The following is a 21,660-nucleotide window of genomic DNA, read 5'->3' as shown; positions in this document are numbered from 1 at the left end:
CAACACATGGGCCCCACTAGCCAGAGTCTGCATCACCCCCTACACAATACCTTGGAGTTTTCCATAATGTATGGCATGTTTTCTAATACAGTGTGAAAGAATTCTCTGTTGGTGCAAGGAGAGGTTTCTAGGCTGATCCATCAGCAAAGGGAAACATAGGAAGCATAGGAAAAAGAAAAGAGCTTGTATGTTACAAGTTATAATGGCAGGTATTTAGTACTTGCCTTCTATCAAACATTATGTGTAGCAATTCACATTCATTACCTCTAAATCTCACCTCAACCCTTTGAGAGTGCACTGTTATTTTCAATCTACAGATGAGGATTAGGAGGTATGAAGAGATCAAGAACTTGCTCATGGTCACACAGTGAAGAGGCATAACTCTATTTTATCTATGACTCATCCATTTAACTGCTCCCTTTGATCAAGGCTATTCCTTCCAATGTGTGAAAAATTTATTACTTAAAAGTGTTTTGTTTGTATTAAACAGTAATACCAAATAAAGCCCAGGCTCATGCCTCATCTCTCTATAAATTCCTAAAAGCTCCATTATCTTTCTCAGTCTAGAAGAGGAATTATGGCTTAAAGCCCCATGATTACTGTGGAAAATTAACTTAATAAATATATAGGCTGGTTGGTGTAGCTCAGTGGATTGAGTGCGGGCCTGCAAACCAAAGTGTTGCCAGTTTGATTCCCAGTTAGGACACACGCCTGGGTTGTGGGCCAGGTCCCCAATAGGGGGCACATGAGAGGCAACCACACATTGATGTTTCACTCCCCCTCTCTCTCCCTCCTTTCCCCCCTCCCTAAAAACAAACAAAATCTTAGAAAAAAATAATAAATAAATAAATATATAGCACTCAATCAACCCATTTCCAAAACCCTTACTTGGTGCCACAAGGGGTGATTAAGGTTGGGCTCCCAGAGCCTGCAGCCTTTCCTAACTCAATATGGTCCATATGGTATATGTAGCAACTCTTTAAACTGGAAGTGGCTACTGACTTGTATTATTAACCAAAAGATTAAAAATGAGGAGTTTACATTCTCTTTTCAGGCATCATCTTTTCTCTTAGGTGGCCTTGCGTTTTGAAGGGGAAAGTGACTCAGCTTGCTCAGTAAAAATGAATCTAGTTTGCAGCTTAAGTCTGACAAAATATATATTTTATTTTCTGAAAAGGGTCACTAAACATTGCTGGTCCCCATTAAAGTATCCAGAAGCTGTGAGGACTTCCTATAACACCAAACTCCCAAATATGTTACCAGAGTAGGAAGTTCAATCACTAATGTAATAAAACTAATGTAGTTCAAAAGAGCTTTTGTTTAATAAGTAACACACCTGCTGGCTTAAGTATAGTGACTCAAAAGCAGGATACACAAAAAGAAACTGGCCACATAAACATATTCAACTATGAATGGACTTTATTTTTCTACTTTTAGAATTTAACAAAGCTTTACACCAGACCTCTTTGACCTTTATAAATGCACTAAACATAAAAAAAAAGAAAGAAAAAAGGTACCTCAGTAGACTCTAGGCACAATTTTATAGTTTTAATATTTCTGTACTATAGAATACATAGGTGATATTATTTAGCTTTAAAAAATAAAGTATTTTTCAATGCTAATTTAAAATATTTTATCTCAAATTTACAATTGAAAACAACTTTCACTAAAAGATTTGAGATTATCCAATCAGCCTTAATCCAAAGTGAAAAGTACTTAGAGATCACTGATCTAATGTAAAACCAAACAATGAGTTCAGTTTCTTACTGAATGTAGTCAGTGCCCTGGGCTCTGCACAGCAGCTGCCTTAATCTGTCAATTTAAGTACCAATGTAGCTTAAATATCTGAGAAGCCTCCTCTCTTGAACTTCAAGGAGCAGTTTTCCAAGGGTAGATTGAAACCACACCCACACCCTCTTCCTCAGGATGAGCAGGAGATGGGATGCAGTAGACAGGAAGATAAACCAGGTCTGAGCTGCTCCTCAGCTGATTCCAACTTCCTTATGTAGACTGAGATTCAACCAGGAATCCAGCATTTAACTGTCCAGGAGTCTTCATTTTAGGTGCTGTGAGATATTTTCATGTCTTCATGTGAAATCTTGATACATAAAGTTGATCAATGCAATGAACTTTATTGTGTAACTAAGTGGTATCAAGACACAGTACAAGTTTATTTATGGATCTATTTGAGTTTAATAAAATAGGAGGTGATGAGATGTTCAGTATTTCTGGATTTGATAAAGGAGTTCAGAGAACTCTGATGGATATGGAGACTGCTATGAAATGACACATACTACCATGTCAGAACACTAAAAAGGGTTCACAGTTAATAAAGTGGTGTATATAGCAGTAAGAGCAGGGACTCTTAATTCCAATCTTTGTTGACTGTTTGTATGTTGGGGAAATAACTAAGCATCTCTTTGCCTGAATTTCCTCATCCACAAATATTTGTCATCTCCATCATTTAAGAATTATACTAAGCACTTTGGGAATTCAAAGACAATCATCATGTATTTTACACTCAAAAAACTTAAAAACCTAGTTGGAGATCAAAGTTATACATAAGTACCAGTACATAAGTATAATATAAGGGGGAGGGAAACTGAAAGTAAACCCTGGAGCAAGACTGCCTGGATTGGAATTCTAACTCCGCCACTTTCTTCAAGAAGTAGAGCAAGTGACTTAACTCATGAGCCTTAGTTTTCTCATTTCTAAAATGGTGGTAATAGTTAGTATTTACACCTCAGAATGGTGTTTTATGAGAATAAAGTAAGTTTAATAAAAAGAGCTCATCAAAACAACGAGATACCACTTCACACCCATTAAGATGGCTATTATCAAAAAAACAAAATAACACCAGAAAATAACAAGTGTTGCAAAGGATGTGGAGGAACTGGATCCCTGGTGTATTGCTGATAGAGGTGTAACATATACAAACACTGTGGAAACCAGTATGGTGATTTCTCAAAAAATTAAACTGACTTATCTTTTGACCCAGCAATTACACTTCTGGGTACTGTATTTTGCCATGTATATGTGCACCCACATTTGGGGCCCAAACTTTCAGGAAAAAAATCTTTTGGTTTAATTTTTATATTTAGAAACAAAACTGATCATTGTGTTTCGGGGTATTATTTTGCACATGGATATCGTTATTGCTTTCTATAGTTACACTTTTAATGCATGAGCAAAAATAAAAATTAAAAACATTTATATAGATACAGAATTAGTACTACCAATGTACAATGCACGTCCTTATTTTTCCCTCAAAAATTTGAGCAAAAAAAGTACACATTATACATGGAAAAATATGATATTCACTCAAAAGAACTGAAATCAGGGAGTCAAACAGATGTTTTACACCCATGTTCACAACAGCATTACTCATGATAACCAAAGAGTGGAAGCAACACAAGTTTCACCCATGGATGAATAGATACACAAAATGTAAGATGTAGACATATATACACACACACAAATACAATAAAATATTATTTAGCTTTAAAGAAGAAATTCTGACACATGCTATAACATGGATGCACCTTGGAAACATTATGCCAAGGAAAATAAGTCAGGCACAAAAAAAAATGCTCTGTAATTTCACTTGTATGCGGTACCTAGAATAGTCAAATTCATAGATAGAAAGTAGCATGGTGGTTACAGGGGGCTAGGAGGAGTAAACAGAGAGTTGTTTAATAGCTGCAGAGTTGCAGTTGGGGAAGATAAAAGCATTCTGAAGATGGACAGTGGCAATGGTTGTACAACAATATGGAGGTACTTAATGCCACTGAACCTATACATTTAAATATGGTGAAAATGTTAAATTTTATGTATATTTTACAATTAAAAAAGCTCAGAACAGAGTCTGCTACATAGTAAGTGCTTAGCAACTTCTATCCTTAGTGCTTTTAAAAGAGTTCAAGAGGGAAAATATACAGTCAGAAGATCAGAAACGTAGGTCAGAAGATATCATCTGAGCTAAGACTTAGTGGATGGGTAAGATGGATAGCAGTTATATAGTAGTCATTAATATTAGCACTTTATGAATAAATACTTAGATATTAGGTGACAAGGGTCTGCAAAACTCTTGTCAAAATTTAAAATAACAAATTAACTATTATATGCTAGGCATGGGGGTTATATTGATGAAGGGGTCTAAAACAAATTACTAAGCATGGAAAATTAATACATTCAAGGATCAAACAAATACCTCTTATGATCTAATTCTATATTTCATTGGTTGGGTTGTATTAGTTATTATACTTAAAATTTTGGACTTAAAGAACTCTGGTTATATTTTAGATAATCTTTTTTCATACTATCCTATTTTTCCCTAATCTGACCATTCCACTCCCTCTTTTCACTGATTTCTCTTCTACTAAAAACCCAAGTTTGCCTTTTAATTTTACTCTTTTGTTTCTCCCAGTGAGTGAAATCATTAAAATCATAAAGAAAAACAAAATTGTAAATTAAGTTATACTACATGAAACTGTTGAGATCATTCAAATCATTTTGACCTACAAAAGCTGCAACTTCATATACTTGAACATTGTGGTAACTCCAAAGTCCTTGTTTTTAAGAATTTTAAATCTGAATTTTAGATATTTGGAAATTAAGTGCAATGGCAGTAGTAGGACTTCATATTGGCAAGTGACCTGTTTCCAACTTATAAATCTGACAGCTGTTTTCTGTATCTGAAGCCTAACAGCCAATCTGATCTAAATCAAGTCAACCTTTCTGTCTTTGTCAATTACATACTGAAAAAATTAAGGTTCAATTTGTATTTGAAACCTAGTTTGGGATCTTTAAGCTAGATTTCCAATATTCTAGATATTGCTATTCAGATATGAGATGCTTAACATTTAATGCCAAAATTTCACTGAATGGTCTACCACGTGATCGAACATACTACGAGCAACAAAAAGGAGCAGACTACTGACACAACGACACGCACCAATCGCAAACATATGTGGAATAGAGGAAGGCAGAGTTTATATTGTACTATTCCATTTATATGAATTCTAGAAAAGATACATCTCATCAGCATTAACACAAAGCAGATCCGGGGTTGCCTGCAGCTGGGGGTAGAAAAATAGATTGTGGGAAAGGTTTTAAGGGAACTTTTTGGGCTGATGCAAATGTTCACTATCTTCATTGAGGTGACAGTTATATAGGCAGTATAAGTTGGTCAAAGTCAATGAAATGTGCACTTAAAATAGATGCATTTTGGTTTATGTAAACAGTACCTCAATACATTTAATTTACAAAAAAACACAAAATGACAGTTTTTTCAGAAGGCATTTTAAAAAAGAAGATGACAATTTAACAAGTAAAACATGAATACCTTACTTTTTAATAATTAATGTATTATGGATAAAACTAAAGTTTCCTTGGACCACCTTCCCAATCCTCACTGCCACCCCTCATCTATCCCAATTATACCGTCCCCCCAAAAAATCACTGTTGTGCATTTGATATGGGTTCTTTTGAACCTTTAAAAATATATTTACATACATATACAGCCACTGAAAACATATAGTATTGTTTTGTACAAAGATATAACTTGTACACATTTTTCTGCAACTTGCTATTTTCACTTAACATTATGTTTTTGAAATCTATCCATGTTAATGTAGATAATGTTTATTTCTTTTATATCCAATATAGTAATCTGTTATATAACTATAGTGTATTTTATTTAGCCAGGCCTTTCCCCCTCCTAACAGATATTAGGTGGGTTTTCCCTATTGCAAGTCACCAGTGCAGTAGTAAATAGTAGTTACCACTGGGGTGTCCCCAGAGATTGCAGTGGGTGTTCCAAGGGGGCTTTAGCCTTCTCTGTAAGGTTTAATTTTTTTTAAAGATTTTATTTATTCATTTTTAGAGAGAGGGTAAGGGAGGGAGAAAGAGAGAGAAAGAAACATCAGTTGGTAGCCTCTCATACACACCCCAACAAGGGACTGGCCCACAACCCAGGCATGTGCCCTGACTGGGAATCGAACTGGCGACCTATCGATTTTCAGGACGACACTCAACCAACTGAGCCACGCCAGTCAGGGCTGTAAGGTTTAGTTTTTTACAATGAGAATGGAGTCATGTATTATTTATATAATTCAAGTATTGACTTTAATTAAAGAATTTTTTGCTAAATTATCAAGAAAGAAAAAAATAAAATGAGTAATAGGAAGCGATCATCTATTAAAATATAAGGAAAACAAGTTTTGGGCATAATAGTGTACTCATGGTTTCACACATAAGCACATACTAAAAAATAATGATCTGAGCACTGAACAATTCATATAAACACATTCTCCTACTCAAAGCAATTATAACGAAATTATCAGCATACTGGTTATCATGGCATCAGAATAATTAATACTTGCACAAATACTTCATTTATACTTTTTGCTTTCTTCTTTTATGACTATGATGTTTTTCCCCATCCCTGAAATGAAAGGGGTGAAAAAACTATCATAAATGATGGACATTTTAATAGAAGAGCTTTAAAATAATAATTCATCAGTAGTATACCCACATCAGATATAAACCAGAACAAACTAAAACATGCATTTAGAACTAAACAGTGAGTTTTTTAAGAGTAAACATGGAAAATGCATCATTAAATCTAAGGGACAAAATTGAGATGGAGATAGACAAAATGGATTTTTTAAAAACTGCACTTTGGCATCTGCTTTAAAATTAACCTTTAAAAAAAAGATTTTATTCATTTATTTTTAGAGAAAGGAGAAGGGAGGGAGAAAGAGAGGAAGAGAAACATCAGTGCTGTGCAAGAGAAACACTGATCGGCTGCTTCTCGCACACCTACAACCCAGGCATGTGCCCTGACAGGAAATCAAACCAGTGACCTTATGATTGGCCGAATAATGCCCAACCCACTGAGTTACACCAGTCAGGTCTAAAATTAACTCTGGATGTATGTAATTGGTTGATGACCAGAGAATTCATTTCAAACAGAATACTAAAGTAATAGAAGAAATTCAGAAACTGTCTGATGTCCTTATCCTGGCTATCTCAATGCCTCACAATTCATTCTATCTCAGGGGGAGTATCAAAAATTAGCTTATTGAGAAATATGTCCTGCTAATACTCAGTTTATCCTCTCTTAAAAGAAAATTATTCGTGTTCAGATTTCGAGGCTGTCTAATCTATTTAAGTCACAGGGATTGATAAGACATGTCAAAATTTATTTAATACCAGAAAGGAGTTAAAGAATATGATTTCTGATAGCTAATCAACAGTTAATTTGTAAAAATGTGTTATATTATTCATTATATAAATCAAAAGGGATTACTAAGCAAATATTTTATTCTTATAAGAGGACTGAATCATAGCTACCTTTAAACCAATGAACTAAATATAATAAGATGAATGAAATTATTAAACCAATAAGCCTTACTTATTCCTGATCACCAGTGGCCTAGGAGAGAGAGGATATCATTTGAGAGCCCGTTATTAGAAGAGCACTATGCACATAACACTAAATAAGACATGGGCCTGCCCCCAAAGAACTCACAGCCTCATAGGGAGAGTAGTAATTAAGTTCAATAGAAAGTATGTGCCAATTAGACAGGGAAGAAAAAGGAAAAGATCAGCTCTATTTGTACTGAAAAAAAAAAAAAAAAAGGCTTCATGGGAATAACTAAGCTAGGTCTCAAAAGATGAGGAGTTTACCAAGCAGGTTTAAAAAAAAAATGAGGCAGCAGAACATGACATGTTCTGTCATGGGAAGGCACAGACACAGCACAGTGTGGATGAGGAAAGGCAGGTAATTCAGGCTGGTGAAAGCATAAGCTATGTGTTTCATGGGTAGTGGCAAAACAGAAGTACAGGCAGGTAGATGCCCTGATCCTGGAGGTCTTGAGAGCCATGCTAAGGAGAGTGAATTTTTCCACTGAAGAGTTTTAAGAGGTGAAAATTCACTCAAGCAGTAGGGTAGGGATAAATCCATAAGGGACAAGCTTCGAGACAGGTAGAACAATTGGGAAAACTACCATCATTTTCCAGATGGACAGCAATAATGACAGAGGAGAAGGTGTATATTAGGTGCCCTCAGGTAAAACTGACAGCAATTAGGACTAGATGGTAAGTAATAAAAAAGGAGTATCTGACATGACTCCTTGATTTCTGGTTTAAATGAACAAATGATCATCCACTAACCAGGATAAAAAATACTGGGGAAAAAGGAGCAAAGAAAAAGTTAAGTTCAGGTATAGCCCCACTGCGCTTCAGATCTCAGCAGATGTCCAGTAAGGAGCTAAAATATAGGAGTAGACCTCAATCACTTTAAATTTATTATTTTACTATTAGTTCATATCTCTCAGCTATCAAAATTTTATCAGGAATACAAATAAGGGCAAAATTGACTGATTAAAGTTTGGATCTTCTCCCTGACACTATATACCCTTTACCTGAGGAATTAGCAAGAAAAAGGGAGGGGAGAGGAGGCAGGGAGGGAGGGAGAGAGGGAGGGAGGGAGGGAGGGAGGCAGGGAGGGAAGGAGAGAGGGAGGGAGGGAGGCAGGGAGGGAAGAGGAGGAAAAAAAGCAAACACCTTTTTAACACAGGTAACTTTCTACCTAGACATTACTTTCATATGCTCTAGTTAGAAAATAAGTAAGAAAACAGGGAAACCTGTATATCCAATTGGGCATATAGACAACTATGTCACCACAGCTGTGTTTATGTAACTGAAACAGGACTATTTACTTCCCTTACCATAATTTACTCTTATATGGTTTTCAGCATGGTCTATAGCAGAAGAAACTATCTATTCTTCAAAGGTAAACAAGTCAATGTTGGATGATACAGTGATGGATTACCTCTCTTTTCTTCTTCTTGAATCCCAGTTTTTATCTTTATCTTTATTTCTTTTTCGTTTATGTGGGCTCCTACTCCGATCCCTTCTATGTCGTGAACACTCAGCATCCAAATAGCTTCCACCAGACTGCCGTGAATCTACTGAAACTGATCGCCTTTCATTCCTGAAACATAGAAAAGAATATTAATCAGTTAGTTTTAACCACTGGTCTTCAGTATGGACCAGCCTAAAGTCCAATATTCTGTTTCACACCAATGATAACTATGTATAATCTAACATTCCATACAAAAGGGCAATCAAAGAAACAAAGTTTCTATAACATGTTTTACAACTCAGTTGTAAATAATCCTGAGCAATGACAAGAAACAATAAGCATTCTGATGAATTATAGCATGCTACTAATGGCCTTGGAAATGCTAAAATTCAGTTGAACAATTACAGGTAACAGTTTAAAAAGAGAGCAGTTTTACCAGTAAACACAATGACATACTTTTCAGCATCATCCTCTGCTCTTTCCTGCTCTTCCTGCCACTGATTACTGAGTTCTTCCATGTGCACATTTATCACATCCCGAATCACCTGAGGAGAGTTAAGCACAGAATTTCAGATAAGAAAGCTGTTCAAAAAATTAAGACTATAATGCAAGAAAAAAGTCTCTGCTGACAACAAAATATTTATTAAAAGCTATGATACAATGGACTGTGGAATGTGCAGAGTTTAGAAAACATAAAAAAGGCAACAGTCAAATTGGAATGTGAATTGTAGGTGAAATTATACCAACGTTAAATTTGCTGAAGTTAATAACTATACTATGATTATGTAAGAAAATACCCCTATTCTTAGGAAAGACATATTAAGTATTTAGGGAAAAAGGAGTATGATGTATGGAACCTTTAAACAGTTAAGAAAAACATTAATGTACAGATGGAGAAAGAGAGAAAGCAAAAAATGTAATGATAAAGAGAGTACAAATGACAAGCAAATGGAGCAAGATGTTAACAATAGGTGATTTGTATAAAGGACACAGGAGTTCTTTATACTATTTTAGTTTTGCAATTTGTTTCTATGTTTGAGATTATTTACAAATAAAACTCTTTTTAAAAAACCTCATAATTAAGTCAAGATGACAGACAAAACATGAAACATTATAGTCACTTCAGATACTTTCCCAATGAGTCTATAAATCAACCACTTACGAACCATTTAAAACTCTTCTTTTCCCTATTTATCCTATGGCATCATTAAGCACAGGGCTGGTCACTGTTTAGGTGAAACTTAAATAGAAAATTACAGTTGTTTCCCTCATGTCTAATCAGGAAAGTTTTAAGAAGAAAGGTATGGGAAACAAGGGCAATCTCCAAGGCACACACTATACTTCACTATGACTCTCCACCTCTAAGAAATTTTCATCAGCCCCTGAAATAAAATAACTCCTTAATGTCCAAACTCCTTAACAGAGTCTTTGAAGCCTTCCATGATTTCACTATACCACACAGTAGAAGCCAGCTATATCTCCTTCTGGATACTTCTTCAAAATCCCTAAATTCTAGTCACCCTGGATTACTAATGGGTCTCTGGAAAACTCCTATACTTTTATCCATTCTTAGGAACTCTAGTCCTTCCACATGGAAAACCCTTATCCACCATTCTCTTGTGGAAAATCGAAGATAGGTCAATGTCTAATTCAGGGAGCGACATGAGTCACACATACCTGAATTCCAATTCCAGCTATAGCACTTCCCTAATATGACTCCCTGACTAGTACTTCTATGCCCAAGTGTCACTGGACATGGTTTCCACAGAGCCACCACATGGAAAGAGCCAATAAACAGGCATTCCTTTACCCCTTTTGCTGCTTCTCCCCTTCTCTCAAATACTATCTTCTCTTTGAAGCCTATACCAACATTCCCTTTAAAAAATTGATCCTTCCTCCCCCACACTCCGATCTTACCTCATTTTAGCACTTAATCACAATCTGTATTTTGAAAGTTCTTTTTTACTTGTTAAACTGTAACAAGCTCCTCACAGGTAGAGTCTGTGTGCATTTATCTTTACATACCCCAGAGTAGTATGGTATGCATAGTAACTATATTATGTAACAAATTTTTACTGACATTTGTCAAAGTTCAGGTTCTACTTTAGAGCAAACAAAAATTATATCACATAAATGAAACTAGGAATGGATAAAATGTTAAAAAGCCCAATCAGAGATAAATCAATAAAAAATTATAAACACTAAAGTATTTACAGATGGAAGATATCTGGGATCTGTTTCCAAAATTACCAAGCAACAGGGCAGGGGGAAAAGGTAGTAAATGGGACCATAAATGAAAGAAGGTGATCCTATGTAGATAATTGTTGAAACTAGGTGATGGTACCTAAGGGCTCATTAGACTATTCCATCCACTTTAGTATACACTTGAATATTTCCATAATATAAAGTTAAACCATAAAATTATAAAGAACACTAGCACGCAGCACCACAAGCTTGATCGCAAAGTGTGAGACTAGAAAAGAAACAAATTATGTACAACCAAGTATTTAAGGGACTGTAAGAATCGGTATGGTATTATAACATGGTTCCAGACGTCTACTGAGAGAGAGAAGTCTAAAATGGATAATTTAATTGCAAAAAAGAACAGCATAAAATTAAGTGCTAAACTTTGTGGTATAGATCATAAGTGCAATAAGTTGGTGGATGGCTTAGAGTCAATTACACCTCATGGAAACAGTGGATATCAAGATTTTAAACAGTGAAAATAAAAGTATTTCTAAAAAAGATGCATCACTGGATAAAAAAGATAAAAAGTTAAAAAAGTGAAAACATAAAAACTCACTTGATAAAGATGTATCAAGATGGGTAAGAGAGAGGCAGAGACATGGTCTCACCAAGGCATGGTGACCTACCTACAAACAGACGGAATCCAAACAAATATGGAAACATGCCTTGAAGAGTGAAAGGATTATAGCCCACATTAGGCAGTCCAACCCTGGGATCTGGCACCAGAAAAACAAGCCCCCAAAATGTCTAGTTTTGAAAATCAATGGAGATTAAGTCCAGGAGAAACACAGAACAGTAAGGAATTGAGAACCTCCTCTTAAAGGGATCCTGTGCAGACCTACTCACCCTGAGATCCAGCACAAAAGCAACACTATGAAAAGGCTTAGAACATGAGGGAGACTCACTTAGAAAACTTAAATTGGGTGCTAGAGAGGCAAGAACCTGCAAAGACTTTCCCCAGGGGCAGAAGCACCGGCTAGCACCATTTTTGCAATTTCATCCCATTATTGTTGACAGAGCTGGTATGTGCCATTTTGGGTGCCATTCCTCTGGCCTGCCAGCATGGGTAGAGTGATCCTCCCACCCCATGTTACTACCAGGCCAGGCAAGAACCCATGCCTTGCCCACCCCAAGTGGTAGACACACTATAACCAGTCACGAAAGCACACCACAGCCTACCCTACCCATGTAGCAGCTGTACCACAGCCTGGCCAGAAGAATATCCTGCAACCTGCCCATCTCACACTGCAGCTGTCTCTGCCACAGGCCAAGGGTAAGCACACCCACACAAAGGATGCACCCTGGCTGAGGATGAGTGCCTGGCTTTGGGGAAAAGAGGAGACTGTGCTTCTGGAGAGGACAGCACAATCTGGATTGTGCTTGAGGAGAGGAGATCGTCTCCGACACAAGGCCATTCCCCTTCAGGACTGGGAGAGGTTTGTCTAATATGTAGACAAATACAGAGAGTCAGGCAAAATGAGGAAACAAGTACGTTTCCAACCAAATAACAAAACAATCCAGAAAAATTTAATTAAACAGTGATAAGTAGCCTACCTGATAAAGAGTTCAAAGTAATAGTCATAAAATTGCTCACTGAACTGTGGATGAGTATGGTGAAAACTTTAAGAGGTAGAAAACATAAAAGAGTACCAAACAAAGTTAGAGCTGGACTGGAAATACACTAGAGGAGTTAAACATCAAATTGGATGAAATAGAAATAAAACTCAGTGAGTAGGAAGAGAAAGCAATGAAAGGCACTCGGAGCAGCAAAATGAAAAAAGAATTTTAAAAAGTGAAGATATCTTAAGTTATCTCTAGGACAATATCAAGTGGAATAACACTCACATTATAGGGGGTCCCAAAAGCAGAAGAAAGAAAGGGCCATAAAAGCTATTTGAAGGGCTTGGGCTGAGTGGCTCAGTTGGTTAGAGCATCGTCCCGTGCACCAAAAGACTGCAGGTTTGATTCCCCGGCCAGGGAACATACCCATGTTTTAGGTTCAGTCCCCAGTTGGGGCACGTACAGAAGGCAACCAATCAATGTTTCTCTCTCACATAGATGTTTCTTTTTCTCTCCCTCTCTTTCTGTCACCCCCTTCATCTCTCAAAAATTAATACATATATCCTCAGGTGAGAAATAAAAACTATAATTATAATAAAAGGTTTTTTAAAGAAAAATTAGAAAAAAATTTCCTGATCTGGGAAAGGAAACAGACTCCAGATCCAGGAAGCCAAGAAAGTTCCAAATAAGATGAACCCAAAGAGAACTACATCAAAACACATTATAATTCAAACAGTAAAGTAAAGGATGAAGAGAATCTTAAGAGCATCAAGAGAAAAACAACTTATTACATATAAGGCAAACTCTATAAGGTTATCGCATATTTTTTTCACCAGAAACTTATAGGCCAAAGGGTATGGCATGACATAATCAAAGTGTTTGATGGAAAAAATTTCCAACCAAGAATTTTCTACCCAGCAAGGTAAAAAGTAACATTTGAAGGAGAGATTAAGAGCTTTCCAGATGAGCAAAAGCTTAAACAATTCATCACCATTAAACCAGCCTTACAAGAAATGTTAAAGAAACTCTTCTAAGTGAAAAAGGCACTAATAGATAAGAAAACATACATAGGTAAAAATATCACTTGAAAAAGTAAATATACAGTAAAGGTAGCAGATCAATCATGTATAAAGCAAATATCAAGGTTAAAAGATAAAGTAAAATTAACTAAAAATAATTAAGGAAAACACAGAAAGATATAAAATGTGCCATTAAAAATATAAAACATGGGCAGGAAATGTAAAGCTTTGGAATGTGTTCAAACTTAAGTCACTATCAACTTAAAAGAGACTACCATATACATAGGACATTCAAAGTGATCCTCATGGTAACCACAAAGAAAAAACATAACAAAAACACACAAAAGAAAATGAGAAAGGACCCTAAACAAAACACTAAAGAAAGCCAGAAAGGAATAGAGAAGAAATATAAAATCAGCCAGAAAACAATTAACAAAGTAGCAATAAATACATACTTATCAATAATTACTTTAAATATAAGAACTAAATTCAGCAATCAAAAGACACAAGAGTGGCCCTGTCTGGTGTGGCTCAGTGGATTGAGTACCCAATTGTGAACCAAAGGGTCGCCAGTTCAAGGCACATTCCTGGGTTGCAGGCCAGGTCCCCAGTAGGGGGTGGTGTGAGAGGCAACCACACATTGATGTTTCTCTCTCTCTTTCTCCTTCCCTCCCTCTCTCTCTAAAAATAAATAAAATCTTAAAAAAAGAAACAAGAGTGTGAAAGAGATTCACTTCAGAAGTGAGGACACAGACTGAATGTGAAAGGATGGAACAAAATATTTCATGCAAACAGAAACAAACATAAAGCTGGTGTTGTTATACACAGATAAAATAGACTTTAAAACAAAGACTGTAGTAAGCAGAACACTATTTAATGATAAAGAAATCAATTCAGCAAAAGGATATAACACTGATAAATATATACACATCTGATATAGGAGCACTGAAATATAAAAGCAAACATTAATGGACCTAAAGGGAGAAATTGAAAGCAATACAATAATAGTAGGGGACTTTAATACCCCATTTAGAGCAATGGATAGCTCATCTACCTAGACAAAAGATCAATGAGGAAACATTAGCCATAAATGACACATTAGACCAGATAGACATAACACATATATTCAGAATATTCCATCCAAAAGCAGCAGAATACACATTCTTCTCAAGTGCACATATTCTCCAATATAAATCAAATTAGGCCACAAAAAGCCTCCATAAATTCAAGACTGAAATCATATCAAGTATCATTTCTAATCACAATGGTATGAAACTTATAAATGAATTACAAGAAGATAACTTAAGAACAACGACAAAAACCTGGATATTAAATAGCATGCTAAAAAACAACCAATGTATCATCAAAAAAATCAAAGATGAAACCAAAAAACACTTAGAGACAAATGGAAACAGAAATATGACATACCAAAATCTAAGGGACAGAGCAAAAGCAGTTCTAAGAGGGAAGTTCATAATATAGGCCTAACTCAAGAAACAAGAAAAATGTCAAATAAACTAACTTTACACCTAAAGAAACTAGAAAAGAAAAAAAGGAGCCCAAAGTTAGTAGAAGTAAGGAAGGAATAAGGATCAGAGAGAAAATAAATAAAATAGAGACTAAAAAAAAAAAACCTAAAACAGAAAGAAAAATCAAAGAAACTAAGATTGGTTATCTGAAAAAAGGGACAAAATGAACAAAACCTTAGCTAGACTGACCAAGAAAAAAAGAAAGGTTCAAATAAATCCGAAATGTAGGAGAAATTGTTACAATTGATACCACAGAAACACAAAGGATAGTAGACCTACTATTAACTATTATATACCAACAAATTGGCAACCTAGAAGAAATGGGTGAATTCCTAGAAACACACAATCTTCCAAGACTGAATCATAAAGAAGAAGAAAACCTGAATCGACCAATTATTAGTAAAGAAACTGAAACAATAACCAAAACCTCCCAACAAATAAAAGCCCAGGACCACATAGTTTCACTAATGAATTCTTCCAAAGGTTCAAGATTTAATAACTATCCTTCTCAAACTCTTCTAAAAAACAGAAAAGAAAGGAACTCTTCCAAAAACATTTTACAAGGCTAGCATTATCTACACCGAAACCAGACAAGGACACCACAAAAAAAGAAAAGTACAAGTCAACATCCTTGATGAACATGGATACAAAATCCTCAATAAAATATTAGCCAACTGAATTCAATAATACAGATCCCATATCACAATAAAGTGGGACTTATTCATGGTATGCAAGGATGGTTCAACATCCATAAATCAATCAATGTGCACATTAACAAAATGAAGAATAAAAATCATATAATCATCTCAATAAATGCAGAAAGAGAACTTGACAAATTTCAACATCCACTTATGATAAAAACCCTCAACAAAGTGAATACACAGGAAAAGTATCTCAATCTAATAAAGGTTATATATGAAAAACACATAGCAAATATATACAATGGTGATAAGCTGAAAACTTTTGCTCTGAGATAGGACAAGGATGCCCAGTTTCACCATTTTTATTCAACATAGTATACAGAAAGTCCTAGCCCCAGCAATTAGACAAGAAAAAGAAATAAAAGGCATACAAATCAGAAAGGAAGAACTAAAATTGTACTTGCAGATGACATAATACTATATATAAAATACCCTAAAGACTCCAAAAAACTGTTATAACTAATGACTGAATTCAGTAAAGTTGCAGGATACAAAATCAACATACAGAATATGTGGCATTTCTACACATTGATAACAAACTATTGGAAAGATAAATTAAGAAAACAATCCCATTTACAACTGCATCAAAAAGAATAAAATACCTAGGAATAAATTTAACCAAGAAGGTGAAAGACCTGTACAATGAAAATATAAAGACACTGATGAAAGAAACTGAAGACACAAATAAATGGATTTGAAAAATCAATATCATTAAAATGTCAATACTACCCAAAGCAATCTGTAGATGCAATGGAATCCCTATCAAAATTCCAATGGCATATCTCACAGATCCAGTACAAATAATTCTAAAATTTGTAAGAAGCACAAAACACCCTGAATAGCAGAAGCAATCTTGTGAAATTAGAACAAACCTGGAGGTATCATGCTCCCTGATTTCAAACTACATTACAAACTATAGTAATCAAAACAGTATATGGTATTGGCACATACACACACGGACCAATGGAGAATTGAGAGCCCAGAAATAAACTCATATATATATGTATATATGTGTGTGTGTGTGTGTATATATATATACACACACACACAAATTAATTTATAACAAAAGAGCCAAGAACATAGAATAAAGAACGAACAGTCTATTTAAAAAATTGTGTTGGGAAAACTGTATAGCCATATGCAAATAATAAACCTAGACAACTGTTTTACACCATACACAAAAATTAACTCTAAATGGATTAAAGACTTGAACGTAAGACCTGAAACCATAAAATTCCTAGAAAACATAGGCAGTAATCTCCTTGACATTGGTCTTAGAAATGTTTTTGTGGCTCTCCAAACACAAGGGAAAAAGCAAATATAAACAAAGAAAACTACAAAGTTTTGCACAATGAAGGAAACCAACATTAAAAAGAAAAGGCAATTTACTGAATGGTAGAAAATATTTGCAAATCATATATCTAATAAGAGGCTAATATACAAAATATACCAAAAACTCACACCACTCAACAACAAAAAACAAACTACCCAATTAAAAAATGGACAGAAGATGTGAACAAACATTTTCCCAAAGACATATAGATGGCCAATAGGCACAGGAAAACATGCTCAATATCACTAATTATTAGGGAGATACAAATCAGAACCATAATGAGATATCATAGATATCAGAATGACTACTATCAAAAACATAAGAAATAACCAGTGTCAGATAGAATATGAATTAAAAGGTTAAACCTCATCCTGCTGTTGGTGAGGCTATAAATTGGTGTAGCCACTATGGGCAACAGCATGGGGATTCCTCAAAGGATTAAGGATAAAACTATCATATTACCCTGCTACTTCACTTCTACATATTTGTCCTAAGAATATAAAAACACTAATTTGAAAAAATATATGCACCACTACGCTTATTGCAGCACAGCCAAGATTTGGAAACAACCAAGTGCCCACGAATGGATAAATGAAGAAAGATGTCACATACACTGAATCCTACTGAGCCATAAAAAAGAAATGAGACCTTGCCATTGGCAATACTATGAATGGACCTTGAGGGTGTAAGTGAAATATATCAGAAAGAGAAAGACAAATACCATATGGTTTCACTCATAAGTGAAATCTTTTAAAAAATCAACAACCTCCAGCCAAGATGGAGGTGTACATATACACACTGTGCCTCCTCACACAACCAAAATAAGGACAGCAATAATTTAGAAACAAAATAACAACCAGAACTGACAGAAAATTGAACTGTATGGAAGTCGGACAGCCAAGAAATTAAAATAGACACATTCATCCAGACCAGTAGAAAGGGCAGAGTTGGGCAGGCAGGCAGAGAGGGGTCGCAGCACAAAAAATGGTGGCACTGGGCGCATAAGGCATCCTGAGTGTACAAGACCGTAGCAGGTAGACCCTAGGCACACAGGCCACAGCTGAAAGACCCCCAGCTTGGGGTGGCAACAGGCAGACCCAGCAAGGTGGCAATTGTGAAGCAAGGCACTGTGTGCAAGGCGGCTGGCGGACCAGGTGGTCCCACATTCCCACGCAGATAAAGCAGGCGAAATTGGGGAGTGAGACATACTGTGCAACCCAGGGTCCTGGCACCAGGAAATAGAGCCTCAGGGCACTGACTAAAAACACCTGTGGGGGTTGAGGGGCAGGGAGAGACTCCCAGCTTCACAGGAGAGCTCGTTCGAGACCCATGGGGTCCTAGAATGTACACAAGCCCACCCACATGGGAATCAGCACCAGAAGGGCCGTTTGCTTGGGGGAAGCAGCAGAAGGGACTGAAGCTTTACAGACAGCAGAGCAAGCACCATTGTTCCCTCTTAGACCCTGCCCCCACATACAGCGTCACAACCCAGCAACTGGGTTGCCCAGCCCTGGTGAACACCTAAGGCTCCGCCCCTCATATGTAACAAGCGCAGCAGGACAAAAAAAAAAAATGGCCCAAACAGAAGAACAAATCAAAGTTCCACATTAAATACAACTAAGTGACCAAAAGATAGACAACCTATCAGAAGCACAGTTCAAAGCACTGGTATCAGGATGCTCACAGAATTGGTTGAATTTGGTCACAAATTAGATGAAAAAATGAAGGCTACACTAGGTGAAATGAAGAAAAATGCACAGGGAACCAATAGTAATGGGAAAAAAACTGGGACTCAAATCAATGGAGTAGGCCAGGAGGAAGAAAGAAACAACCAAACAGAAAAGAAGGAAGGAACAAGAATTCAAAAAAATGAGGAGACGCTTAGGAACCTCCAGGACATCTTTAAACGTTCCAACATCCAAATTATAGGGATATCAGAAGGGGAAGAAGAAGAGCAACAAGTGGAAAAGTTATCTGAACAAATAATAAAGGAGAACTTCCCCAATCTGGCAAAGGAAATAGCCTTCCAGGAAGTCCAGGAAGCTCAGAGGGTCCCAAAGAAGTTGGACCCAAGAAGGAACACACCAAGGCACATCATAATTACATTAGCCAAGGTAAAAATGAAGGAGAGAATCCTAGAGGCAGCAAGAGATAGGAGACAGTAACCTACAAAGGAGTTCCCAGCAGACTGTCAGCTGATTTCTCAAAAGAGACCTTGCAGGCAAGAAGGGGCTGGAAAGAAGTATTCCAAGTCATGAAAGGCAAGGACCTACACCCAAGATTGCTCTATCCAGCAAAGCTTTCATTTAGAATGGAAGGGCAGATAAAGTGCTTCCCAGATAAGGCCAAGTTAAAGGAGTTCATCATCACCAGGCCCTAATTTTATGAAATGTTAAAGGGACTTATCTAAGAAAAAGAAGATAAAAAACATGTATAATAAAATGACAGCAAACTCACAATTATTAACAACTACACCTACAACAAAAGCAAAAACAAAAAGTAAGCAAACAACTAGAACAGGAACAGGACCACAGAAATGGAGATCACATGGAGGGTGAGCAACAGGAGAGTGGAGGAGGAGAGAGGGGAAAAGGTATAGAGAATAAATAACATAGATGGTAGGTAGAAAATAGACAGGGGGAGGGCAAGAATAGTATGGGAAATGTAGAAGCTAAAAGAACTTATGACACATGGACATGAACTAAAGGGGGGAATGTGGATGGGAGAGGGTGGAGGGGAATGAAGGGGGGAATGGGACAACTGTAATAGCATAATCAATAAAATATATTTTTTAAAAAACCAACAACAAATAAACAAGAACAAACTCACTGTTACAGAGAACCAATTGGTGGTTGCTGAGGGGAAGGAGGTTGGGAGGTAAGTGAAAAGTGGAAAGGGGTCAACTGTGTGGTGATGATGCTAACTAGACTTTTGGCAGTGACCACTTGTAGTGTCTACAGATGTCAAAATATAAAGTGTGCACCTGGAACTTACAAAATAGAAAAAAAGATTTAAATAGCAAAACAAAGAACATTTCAAATGAGAAAAGAACATGTATTAAGACATGTAGTTGAGAATAAAGCTGTGTACTCAGATACAGTCTAAGAGACATGCTTGACTAAAGCAAAAGAAAATGCTTGGTAGCATGAGGCCAGACTGTGGAAAATCTTTTAAATCCTAGAGAGAATGAGAAATAATGTAGGAACAATAATGTAGGAATAATTCAATGAGAAAATTATTTAGAGTCTGGGCAAGGTAATTCATGTACCAAAAAATTCAACTCTATCCACTAAATAACATCTGAATGTAAATCTAGATATATATCAAGAGATTAATGTAATTAATTATACAATTTTATAATATACACTATATAATTATATAAATTAAAAACAAGACATTCACTTGTTAAGCCTATTTAGTAGAGTACATAAAAGCACACTAAAATTTCTGCCCCCCCAAAAAATAGCTTTTTATTGGACTTCCAGCCAAGATGGAGGCATAGGTAGATAGACTTTGCCTTCTCACACAACCAAAAGAAGGACAACAAATATTTTAAAAACAAAAAGAACTGCCACAAAATCAAACTGTATGGAAGTCTGACAACCAAGGAGTTAAAGAAGACACATTCATCCAGACCAGTAGGAGGGTAAGCGATGAGCAGCCGGGGCAAAGAGGACATGCAATAAGGTGGCAGCTGGAGGGCCGAGGAGGCGAGGTGGTGGCTGGCGGACCCAGCAGTCCCACATGCTGTGTGCAGATAAACCAGGAAGCAAGAAAGACTGTGCAGACCAGGGTTCCAGCGCCAGAAAAAAAGGCCTTAAAACCTCTACCTGGAAAAACCTATACAGGTTGCAGTGGCAGGAGAAACTCCCAGCCTTACAGGAGAGTTCTTTGGAGAGACCCACAGGGTCCTAGAATGTACACAAACCCTCTCACTTGGGAATCAGCACCAGGAGGGCCCAATTTGCTTCTGGTTAGCGGAGGAAGTGACTGAAAGCCTGTGGAGAGCCAAGCAAGTGGCATTGTTCTCTCTCTGACCCCTCCCCCCATACAGCACCACAACACAGCGATCAGAGTTGCCCTGCCCTGGCAATGCCCTGCCCTGCCCAGGGCAATCAGCATTGCCCTACCCTGGTGAATACCCCTTACAATGTAATAGGCCCTATCAAGACAAAAAAATATGGCCCAAATGAAAGAACAGATCAAGGTTCCAAAAACAGAACTAAGTGATGAAGCGATAGTCAAAATATCAGATGCACAGTTCAAAACACTGGTAATCAGGGTGCTCACAGAAATGGTTGAGTATGGTCCCAAAACAGAGGAAGAAGTGAAGGATATGAAAAATGAAATAAAGAATAATATACAGAAAACCAACAGTGAAGGGAAGGAAACTGGGACC

The 21,660-nt window shown here is 36.6% G+C and overlaps 1 protein-coding gene across 1 annotated transcript in view; it reads right to left on the bottom strand.

The window, feature by feature from the left end:
• Positions 1–1,401: 1,401 nt before the first annotated feature.
• Positions 1,402–21,660, bottom strand: part of SNRNP48 (small nuclear ribonucleoprotein U11/U12 subunit 48) — a 32,703-nt gene continuing 12,444 nt past the window's right edge. The window contains exons 7-9 of the mRNA XM_028512859.2: positions 9,329–9,417; positions 8,840–9,001; positions 1,402–6,445 (exon numbers count right to left, since the gene is read on the bottom strand). Coding sequence (XP_028368660.1) covers positions 6,397–6,445; positions 8,840–9,001; positions 9,329–9,417 — 300 coding nt within the window. The 3' untranslated portion in view covers positions 1,402–6,396. The remainder of the gene's footprint in view (positions 6,446–8,839; positions 9,002–9,328; positions 9,418–21,660) is intronic.

Source organism: Phyllostomus discolor, chromosome 5 (assembly GCF_004126475.2).
Source record: "Phyllostomus discolor isolate MPI-MPIP mPhyDis1 chromosome 5, mPhyDis1.pri.v3, whole genome shotgun sequence".
NCBI classification, from domain to species: Eukaryota; Metazoa; Chordata; class Mammalia; order Chiroptera; family Phyllostomidae; genus Phyllostomus; species Phyllostomus discolor.
The sequence above is the reverse complement of the archived record's forward strand: the minus strand, read 5'-3'. Positions and strand labels throughout refer to the sequence as shown.